Source organism: Centruroides vittatus, unplaced genomic scaffold (assembly GCF_030686945.1).
Source record: "Centruroides vittatus isolate TY-2023 unplaced genomic scaffold, ASM3068694v2 contig_4, whole genome shotgun sequence".
Classification (NCBI taxonomy): Eukaryota; Metazoa; Arthropoda; class Arachnida; order Scorpiones; family Buthidae; genus Centruroides; species Centruroides vittatus.
The window spans coordinates 1,379,807-1,391,992 of NW_027122214.1; the positions used below are offsets into that span (position 1 = coordinate 1,379,807).

At 26.2% G+C, this 12,186-nt stretch overlaps 1 protein-coding gene across 1 annotated transcript in view; it reads right to left on the minus strand.

The window, feature by feature from the left end:
• Positions 1-12,186, minus strand: part of LOC136976253 (protein argonaute-2-like) — a 104,963-nt gene that overhangs the window by 72,497 nt on the left and 20,280 nt on the right. Inside the window, exons 2-6 of the mRNA XM_067271476.1 lie at positions 10,071-10,386; positions 6,856-6,973; positions 1,849-2,030; positions 352-488; positions 44-266 (exon numbers count right to left, since the gene is read on the minus strand). Of these exons, the coding sequence (XP_067127577.1) occupies positions 44-266; positions 352-488; positions 1,849-2,030; positions 6,856-6,973; positions 10,071-10,386 (976 nt within the window). The remainder of the gene's footprint in view (positions 1-43; positions 267-351; positions 489-1,848; positions 2,031-6,855; positions 6,974-10,070; positions 10,387-12,186) is intronic.

The following is a 12,186-nucleotide window of genomic DNA, read 5'->3' on the forward strand; positions in this document are numbered from 1 at the left end:
GATAAATGTAGTAAAGTTATAATTTAAAATTATACAAACTCACGATTGCATTTGTGCTGGACGTCTAGTGACATTGCATACTCTGTATTTTCTTTTCATTGTTCCACAGTGAGTAATCTCTATTTTTAATCCTTTTATTTCTTTGGTAAATTTAACACGCTGAGAATCAGTTAATGGTTTTCGTTGTTCATTAATGTCTCGAATATCTAAAACCTCACACATAAATTCTATCACAGGTTGTGACTTATAAAAAGCTGTAGCTGAAACTAAAGTTAAAAACTCAAATATTAATCAAATTCAGAACTTCATATAATTCAAATTCTAAATATTAAATCAGGAAAAAGAATTTACCATCAATATTTAACATCATTTTCCATGAACTAGGTCGAACACTTTGATGAAAGCCAAACCAAACTTCCCGTCCTCCACCAAGAGGATGGTAGTAGCCATCAGGAGATGAGAAAAAGGATCTTCCAACAGGGGTATATCTAAAACACAAAATTAAGAATTTTAAAAATGAAATAACAAATATATAAAATAATTTAACAAAATGTTAAGTATCTGCTATTATTTTCTCTATATTAGCTCAAACAATATTGTTAGTCAGTAGTTATAAGTTTTATATATTAAAGATTTTCATAAATAAATTTACTCAAAAACTTTAGAATTGTTTTATAATTAATTTCAATACCTTGAGATAATGATAGTATACATTGGATAATTAATTATAGAGAAATTTATCTACTATCTAAAAATATTTGCCAAATTAGACTTAAAAAGTTTTAAACTGATATTCGCATTTTTCATTAGGCACTCACTCTCTGGTGTTTTAAAACACCACTATCTTATCTGAGTCCTTTGGAACAAAGTTTGGATCTTTCACTACAGATAAATTTACTGAAAAATATCAAATACTGTCCATTTACAATGTGTTCAAAAGAAAAAAATAACTTATAATTACTCAAAAACATTACTGACAAAAACAGGCTAATATACAACATAGACCAGCATATGATATTGGTGAAAATGGATGAGTACCATTGCTATCATAGTTTGTCAATTTGAGTCCAGTTCTTCTCAGTTCACTGTGTTGTTAATGCCACATTGTTTTTAAGATGTTTTAGTATACTAGAAGTAATTTGGAAGTGTTTTACATATATAGTAAGTTAAAATATGTACTATACACTAAGACAAACATTTGATTAACTGCTTTTGACTTTCAAATGTAGTGTTCCTAAAAGTGTGTACAAAAGTCAAATGTCCAAAAACTGAACAATAAAGCAGCAAGTTATATGAGCATTCCTATTCTGAGAGTTAAAAAGAAAAAGGATAAAATTTCTCATTAAAGCAAAAAAGTTTCTTTTTTTATAGTGAATACATTACAATGCTCAAAACATTTAAAATTTTAAAAGTACATATTAAAACAAAAGACAGATATTAAAATTAAATTTTACACTTTCCATGAATAATTATGGCAATAAGATATTAAAACTGTGGCAATGTGGCAGGAAACACTACAGCACAATAATTTGAAATTTTTAAGCTTTAGATGAAAACTACAGAAAAGTGTGAATTTGACATAGGAGAAGTGATTTAAATTATAAAGGTATTATGTACAGAAAAGCTGTTCAAAATCAGGACCACTTATATATCCTAACAATCAAAGGAAATATATAAATGACTATAGATAATGATCTACAGTATTTATCTCAAGAATGATCTGAAATTAATTCATAAATTTTTGGCAAAAAGAATTTTTATGGAAAAAAAAAATTCTAAAAGACTGGCAACTTAAAAATAGGATTTATATATTTAAAAAATATTGAAATTTATTGTTTAAAAACTCACGTCATACTGGGAAGATGCCTCATAACTACATCTAATGACTGAATGGCATCAGAAGGCATAAGTCGTGACCTTCCACCAAGTGCTTCTTCCAAAGCATATAAACTAACTTTTGCCATCCATTTAATGCTCACTCTGAATACTCTATCTTTGCCTTCACCAGGGAGTGTAACTTCAAGTTCTACCTATTGAAAATGAATTTAAAATTTTTACTTTCAATAAGATAAAATTCAAAATAAGTAAAAATTATATATTAAATATTAATATTAAGTTTACCTGATAACTTTATAAAATAACATGATATATTAAATTAAGGTAACAAATTAAGTTGTTATTTTTTACATTTGGATATAAAATGTGAAAGTTTTATATGGTATATTTATGTATAAAAAACAATTTTTAAAAATTTTGCATTAACTAATTAATTAATTGATTATTGGGATCAATTAATTAATTTATTCATCCCAATTTTGAAAAGTATAGATAAAGAAAAACAAATTTCTATTCACCAAAAATTTAAACAGCCTAACATACTTTTATATCATTATGTAACTTTAATTTTAATAAATTATAATGCATTAATTAATTTCAACTAAAGGTTGAGGTATTTGAATGCAAGAATTGAGAAGAATTCAATTCTAAAAAATATTTGTAGTTTCCAAGAACTTGCACTAAGTATTTGAATACTGAAATCATGAGATTCTTTTACATAACAGTAAATTAGATTTGAGATCCAAGAACTAGTGTCTCATTCTACCATCAAAAATTATAATTGCATTACAATAATACAGAGGCCAGGTTGTTCTAAGATCTGACTGAGAAATTTTAATATACAGACTCTGTAATTACCAACAATGTTAATCAACTTGCTCTTAAATAGTAGATACTAGTTATTTAGTAACTACTCTTTAGTCAATACAAGACAAATTAACTTTTAGCTTATTCTCACTTATTTTTACTTTTATTTCTCTGTAAAGGTTTGTCACATTCTACAGTGATCATTATACCTAAAGGAAATTTTACTTATTTGTCCACAAGTGGAATCTTAATTTTCCACTTTATACAGGTTATATTGTGTTCTTCATACTCAAAGATCTCTTCTGTTTCTAAAATATACAAGCCTCCAAAATAGAAAATCACTCTTCCAAAGTTTTTTTTTTTTTCTATTTTAACAAGTTTCTATTTTATTCATGTTCCATCAGGCTTGTATTTTGTTGTAACTACTAATTATTAGGAGGAGGGTAATTAGCTTCATTAAAAAATAATAATAATAATTCAAAAACAAATGTTGATGTCAATTTTAATTAGCAACTGAAATGTCTTTTTAATAATGTTTATTCCAAATTACATGTCACACTACTGATATGTTTTTCTACTAATTAAAATTCACTGTTGACTAAAGAAATATATTTTGCAAATTTTAGAAACACAAAATGAAATAAAATTAAAATTATTAAAATCTAATACTAAAACAAATCATCTTTTGTTCCTATTTTTGAATCTGCTTCCTACTTATTTTTCTGCCATGGATATGCTATACCTTTCTATATGTGATTATCAAAATTAGTGATTCATTTTTTAACGATTAATATTAATTTTTAAAATACCTTTATAAATTCTCATAACTAACGAGCAACTATTTATTGTGACATTGTCACAATGCTGAATTGCAATTTTTTGTCACAATGTTCTCAATTTTTTAGTAGTGTCTTCTCCTGTATATCATACTTTTCCTGTTAAGAGAGTTGTGCCAGTCATCTATCTAACTCTGTTCAAGGGAAAATTTTTGAATTGAAATAATGTGACTTCCAGTGCAAACCAAAAGTTCATATATAGTTAATTGGGGTCTCTGGTTCCTAAGCTTTCCATATCTAGTCTTGATTTTCATCTATCTTACTCCATTCTTGAGATTAAGGAAAGACGGACAGACAGACAACAATAGAAATTTGTCTACAATTTTTTAATCATATATTGATGCACTGATACATTGTACTGTACCTGAAAAATACTGAATTAAAAAAATACAAAGTGAAATCATATAGGCTCCTTATTTTGTTACAAATATTTCAAATATTTGTTGTTTATGAATGCTTAATAAAAATATATTAAATTCTATGCAGAAAGAAATTTCAAACTGATTCCTCTTTTAACATTTATGATGTCTTCATGATTACATTGTGATACAGGATATAATGAATGAATAATTATTATATGAGGAGCATCCAGAAAGTAAAGAATGTTTGGCTATAAAAAAGTAAAAAAGACAATAAAACTTTTTTCTATTATTACTAAGTAATTAGTACAAGACCAGTTACTTTACTACATAGTGATCATTACAATTAAATCACTTGTTATAGCATGACACTAGTTTTTGTATTTCTTTGTCATAGTCTTCCACCACCAGTTTTCACTTCTCATCCATTCCAAAACATCCCAAATCCACCCAAAAACTCTTTTGGCTTGGGAAAGAAGTGAAAGTTACTAGAAACAAGGTTAGGATTTTATGGTGAGTGGTCAAAATCATCTCAGCCAAATTTCTGAGCACAGCTTGAGTGGCTGCAGTAGAGTGTGATTGCAAATTATTTTCCTTGATTAAACGTTACACCATTTTCTCAGACTTGTTTCATTCATCATACACTTCTGTGATTTGTTTATGAATTTCTACAGGATAAACTTTTTTGCATTTAGAAAATGAACAACACACTTGGTGGGCTTTCAATTTTTGTACACATTTTAACCCTTGACAAAACAATAACAATAAGCCTGCCGTTATCAAAACTCTACAGGTACTAAGCTAAAACATTACAGAACAAACTGACCATTGAATTAATGGCAGTAATTTACCTGTGCTAAGTACAATGTGCAAATATTCTTTATTTTCTGGACACCCCTCATATATACATAATAAAATGGAATACAGCTGCAAAAATTACTTATTTCATGTCATTTGTATCATTTTTCTAACTTTTGTTACTTAACAAAACTTAATATAAATTCATTATCAGCAAATTTTTCCTTCTATTAAAAAGAAAACCTTAAAATTTAATTTGTCATAGTGTGTCTAATCAAGAAAATATAGTATTACAGCAAATAATGATAGAAAATTAAACTTAAAAGGCCTAAATTAAATAATTAGATAGCTTCTGAAATTTGCTCAAATAATCAAACAGTGATTTAATGAGAGTTTATTTTAGATTTGCATATAACTGACTTTTTTGACAATAATAGCATATAATCAATAAAATTCCTAAACTCTAAAAATGAAAGAATTGCAAAGATTTATTCATACATTTAAAATACATTTTAAAACCAGAATTATTATTTTACTGAGTCTACTACCTTATTAATAAAGACTATAGAAAATGACAGATACTGTTTGCTACAAGTATAAGAAAATTTTATTTTTATTTGAAATTTTCTGAATAAATCAAGAATATATTTATTGAATCTATTCCACTTATTAATTGAAGTATAAGACAATTACAGTGTAAAAATATTAATAAATTTTTTGTTTTTTTTTTCCATTTAACTCAAAAATAAAATTTAAATAAATTTTTTGAAATATATTACTATATTCTTATATATAAAATATGCATCCCTTTCAAACTGTATTTAAACAAATATAAATTGCAGATTATACAATTATTAAAAATGAACTAATAAATCAGAAAAACAAACAAAATTGATTTGGACTAAGTGAAATTCAGCTTAAAGACTATACTGTGCTTAGTTTTAAAGTCTAGTCAAAATATAGCATGAAGAAAATCTTGACTTTTAGATATTTGATTAAATAAATATATAAATTGTAATAAATATTGATTTATATATATAATATAATTAAATATTATATCAATATATAAATCAATATATATATCCACGGTAGCCAAACTGTGGCCCTTGAGCCACATGCAGCTCTTTTCTAGTATACTTGCAGCTCACTGCAAGATACTTAAATTTATACCAAATTTGTTTTTATTTTAATTTTGCTTTTATTATTTTTTATGTATGATTCCAGGATAATATAAAATAAATAATATATTGTTTGAAATAAAAATATGGCAGCGTTATACATTATTTATTAAAAAATAAATGTAATATTTATTAAATAACATAATACGTAAAAACATTAATAGAAAAAATAATTGTAATTATGGCCACTTAAAAAATGCAGCATGTCGACTGTTATCATTATTTGGGTCAACGTATGAAGTTGAATCTTTATATTCTAATATGAAATTTATTAAATCGAAATTTTGTTCGCAGCTTACCAATTCCCATTTAAATGAATTGCTCGGAAGTGCCATTACAAATTACACACCAAATTATCCAAAATTAGTTTCCAATTTACAAATTCAACCTTCAACTAGTAAAGACTAAATATTAAATGATTTTGTTTTGTATTTTGTTTTTGCATTATTCAGTCGATTTATTGTTATTATTTTTAATAGTGGTGCAATCTTTTAAAGCTTTATGTATCAATGTGATTTTTTTTATTGTCATGCAAGTTAATTAATAAATGTGATTTTTTCAAAATTCTGTTAATACTGTTTATTTTACTATATAAGAACTGACCAAATTTGTCTTTAGCTGTGGAAAAGTATGTATATACGTATATGTGGCTCTTCAATGAATTCTGTTTACAATATATGGCTCAAGTTCTAAAATGTCTGGCCACTGCTGATATATATATATATAATATTTATCCTAATTATTCTAATAGGATCAATGTGTATTTCTTTGCAATGTGGAACAGCATTAATACAGAATATTTTATTGAAATTTTATTATACAACTAACTAGTTGATAATTGCATAATTTTATTTGCATTACTGAATATCAATGACGACTTCTTATAATTTCAAATTAAAGAATTAAAAACATAAAAAGATAGACTCAATTATCTAAAATAGATATTGTAAAAATAATTGTACAGTGATAAAATTCAAAAATTTTTTCTTTAAACAACATATTAATATATAATATCATTGGTTAAAAATTGGTTAAACTTACTTTGTCTTTTCCAATAGGAAGATCATCTCTAGTGTACATATTTTTTCTTCCATCAAAAACAGGTTTTTGGTTGCCAAATATTTTTATGTATGCACCAACCATGGTTTCTATAATTTCCCTAAATAAAATTTAATAGATGTTTTAGTATAAACATTTAGTTGAATAATATAAAGAGACTATTCTACAAGTGTGTAACAATTTATATTTAAAATACACTTAATATAAAATAATTTCAAATTATTTTGAAGAAAAATAATGTTAATTATAGATTAGAATTAAAAATGTAGGAAAACAGTTTTTATTCTTAGTTGTTGATGACCTAGAGTGCATGTAATACAGCAAAATCAAAGAATTGCTTTGATTTTCCTGTATTACGTACACTTTACCTAAAATCATCAACAAATAAGGACTGTAGGAGTATGACTTTATTATCACATATATATAATATATATTTGTAATTTAGTTATAAAATTGTTGAATTCTATTTTAAAAAGTTTAGAGATACACTATGAATATCATCTTTCAATCTGCATTCCATTTATGACAACAGATATTCAGTTTTCTTAAATGTTTTCAAAAATTTTTACTTAACTATTACAGTTATTAAAAAAAATTCTTTATAATTTCATTTTCCATAAATGCTTTTTGAAAGAGCAAACCTACCTCACAATTATACATCTATAATTTTTTCAAATTGCACTCCAACAAAAGATCAAATATAAATATGCTAGCTGCAATTTATTTTCAAAAGACTTTTTATGAATAAACTAAAAAGGACAATTTTATTACTACAAAGTTATCATTAAGTTCTAATATTTTTATGAAAATATTAATAATTAATACAAATGGGAAAAAATTAAATAAATACAATGAATGAAGTAAATTAATAAATAATAATTTTTTTAAATTAAATACCGTCTGCTAAGATTTTAAACATTTACTTCATTTAATTATTTTATTGTGAATTTAGCTAATTTACCAAAGGGCATTGTTTCCATTTACATGATGTTGCTGGACTGTAGCCTCAAAGAAAAGGTCATTTTCACATATAAAAATTCAGATTTTATATTTTAAATAAGCACAACTTAATTTTTTTATTTCAATCATTAAGAAATTGTTTGAAAAATAAAAATCAGCTTTGTATCTCAGTATGATGTAATAAAAATCTTTTATGATGAATTTTCAAATTAAAAAATACTTTAATTATGAGAAATAATATGATAATGGGGAAAATTAGTAATGATAAATGAATGTTAGATAAAATGTCAAGTGCAGGAGTTTATATGATAAGACTATCATTAAATAAAGAATTATTTTTACATAAGCTCCACTTCAAGATTACAGAAATGAGAATTAAGGAACATTATAAAGCTACTGCAAAAGCCAACTGCTAATGTTGGCTTTTGCAATACTTGTTAATGTTATGGGTATCAAAAACAGCAGTAATGATACACAGGATAAGTCTACAATTATCTAAAAATGTAGTGTGAACTTCCTCCTACGGGTTTTATAACAAATTTATACATATGTGATAGCAAAATAACAATATACAAAAGTTAATACCAATGATGCAAAAGTGTTGCAGGATTGCTGGAGATCAGTTTTAAGTGTGTTATTAATAGGTTAATGGATTGCTCAGGACACCAAAACTCATCTGTTGTTCTGAAAATCAATTATATTGCAAACAACAGACTTCTCACACTCCCAGGAAAATATCTGCTATTTGAAAAAATTTTCGTTTTTTAAACCCCACCATAAAAAACACCCGTACTTGAAATTATTCAGTCTCTTGAGATGCCTATTCTTTATTTTATATAAACATATTTATTACAAAATTGTACATTATGCTGTAACAAAGCTGACAGAAACTACACATTATAAGGGACAAAGCGACTTGGTTTGCTTTGATGACAACATTTCTGGGCTTCTTATGGTGACATTGTCAGTATGAAATGTTACTGTTACGTGAGCACGATTTCAAGATGCAATATTCCTGAACACATGTCTGCAACAAAGGTGCAGCACACCTTTGTTGTACACACATATATCTGGAAGTGTTAAGCTGAAAGTAGTTTTTCTCCACTAATCAACGCCCTACAGGAGGGCACTAGTGGTTGGTTGCAACGTTATCAGTGAGAATCATGATAATTATGTGCTTAGTTTGCTCAGTGTGCAATGTATTTTTCTTTTTAATTCAGAATCCAGAAACATCCAATTATTACTTAAAGGTTGAAAAAAATATGATGTTTACCAAAAACGGAGCTAGAAAAAATCCATTATTCCAAGTTACGGAACTGCTAAAAAGAGGTAAAATTACATTGATTTGATGGGACCCGGAGAAAAAAATCCATTATTTCGTGATCCATTAAAACGAGATTCTACTGTATATATAAATTTTAAATTATTTATTAATTTAAATAAACAAATATTTTGTAAAATCTTATTATAACTATTTCAAACAAATTTAAAAAAAAAATAAATTATTTGACTTCATAACAATGTTTATTCAATTTTCAAACTATGAAAGTTTAAAAAGCTGTTCTAGAAGTATTTCTTGTAACTGATGATGGTTCAAAAATAGCTTGAAAATGTCTTTATGATAATTAAATAAGTTATCTTAAAAAACAATTTTTATTTTTTGTGCATAATAAAGTGTAAAGTTTTATGAACTTCAAAAGTAGTTAAGAGTTCTTTTCTTTAATAAATCTATCAAAATTGCTCCTTCAAAAACAAAAGATGATAAAATAAGTTAATATTACACATTTATATCATCAGATTGACTAAAGTTTCAAGCTGAATGATGAGACAATTTTTCATTTTAAAAACATGAACTTTACAGCACATATAAAATAAAAGTAAATGATAGTGAAACAGAAAATTCTTAACAAAATAATTCATAATACAGCTCAAAATACAGTATAGATATAAAATAAACTGTTATATATTTTTAAAATTATTTTAAGAATAGCTACAACCAGTGTGAAGCAGTTACATGTTGTTCACAATTCATTCACTTCCAATAGTAACTATAATAAATCATAAACAACATGCAGCTTCTTCATACTGGTTTCAATCATTCTTAAGTTATATCTCAACTGACTGATTTTTAGGCCACTCTGTACAATACAATATCAATGTGATACTACTATGTTTGATTTAATATCTATTTAAACCAAAATAATTCTTGTAAATGAAAAAAAATATTCTAAACTTACCGATTAACTTTACGAGGGCACTTATCAGGAGTTATAGTGACATCATAATGATGAAGGAAGCCATGAGGCATAGTGATTTGAAAATGATTGGCACGCAACATGATTGGTCTACCTTCAGTACCCACATTAGGTCTACGAGGACAAGTGAAAACAGGAAGATCTGGAGATGAGGCCTGAGCCCCCTGAGGCACCACTGCCATGGACGGTCCTGTCTGAGTAGGAGCCAATGCAGTTGTCACAGGAGTTCCAGAAGGTCCTGGTGGACCACGAGGAACAGTTTGACCTGTAGGCGGTCCACCTCCTGGTGGTCCTGGTGCTAAAAATTAATGCAGAAAGCAGTCATATAAATTCTTTTATTATGAAATTTTATAAACAATAAGTTTAATTTAGATTAATAAATTAGTTATTATTTAATACTTATCAATACAGCAGATCATCAAATTTCCAAACATTGTTAATTAAATAAACAGAGATAATGTGAATTAATAATTGAGATTTAGTGTTTTTTTCTTACATCTTAGAAAAATAAATTCAGTATCTTTTAGTATTATTACTGTTACAGTTTTGGAGAAATATATCCAACTCAGTTAACACTGGTCCCAGTGCTATGACAGGCCAGGGTCAAGACATACCTACAGAACAATTTAGTTTACTTGCTGTTTCTGTATATAGTTGTGTTTAAAAATTTCTGACTGTGTGACTTGTGTTTAGCATTGCAATATTCTATAGTGTAATGCATACTTACTTGCTTATTTAAGTTTCATTGGAATATGAACTACCATATGCATTTCAAGCAATTTTAGCATAAAATTATATTGTTTTTAATCATATTCTTGTTCTGTTTACATTTAAAATATGTAAAAACTTAAATTCTAATAGATAGCCAATTATCCAACATTGTCAGATTGACTAAAATGTGTACTGTAACTTACCATCTTGTATAATTGACTATTTACGTTCTTTAAGAATGGTCTTATTTTTCACTACTTTTGTTTTAGGTACAATCTTAGGTTTGACAATATGTTGATTTTTTTTCTGAAAATGTGTAGTAGTAATGATTGAAAAAAGCCATTTAAACAATTTTAATTAAAAATATATTAAATATGAGATTTCTTTGAGTCATTCCTTTGAAAAATAAAGTAAAATTACTGCAAATGGTGGCAAATTAAAATAGCAACAATTAGTTTTTTTGGATAAGTTGTCAAATTTACCAGTAAATTTTAAAAAAATAAAATTATAAGTAGTAAATTATTAATATTTTATATATTGTGATTTAATTCCAAGCGAAAGTTAGCTTTTGTTAGGAAATGTCAGTGTTGAATTGCTGCAAATGAATGATATCAGATGTTCCTCCTATGGTGTATCCAATTCAATCTAATTAAATTCAAAAGAAATAAACTTTCAGAAATACATTATTTTCTGAAATAATTTACCATTTATTTTTAACAAAGTTAAAAGATTAAAAATATTTCACAAATAATCATTTAAACATTTGGTTCAAAACACAACCAATAGACATATCATATACTAGCCTGCGTTTATTCAAAAATTAAACTTATTAAACAATTAAACATGCAAAAGACCATTATGCATTTTGACAACAAAGAAAACAATGCTGTCCTCCTCAGCTGGATTTTAATTCTACAATTTTTCAACTAACACATAACACAATTAAAAATTTTGGTTTTTTTATAATCTCCCTTATTTTTTACATTATTATATGAAAAACATGATTAAAATACTTCAAGATTAACATAATTATATAAACCAGGGGTTGGCAACCTTTCAGCGGTGTTGTGCTGAACGTAAGTTGTAGTGTTATTCTGAGTGCCGACATGATTCTACCAAGTTTATTATATATGTTATCAAAATTAGTCCAGTTATAACAGACTTCAAAAATGTATAATTTTGAAGTTAAGTTGTTAATTGAGTTATATTCTTACATGTGAAGCGCTTGCGTAACATGCAGATGGCGACCAAATATCACTACTGGAAAATCTAGCGTGTTTTAATGTTAATGAGAAATGACAGAATTGTTATTAATATAATGGAAAATTCTTAACAAATGAATGTATTTGATGAAATTTTGAGTTCTAATGTAAATATGAATAAGAAT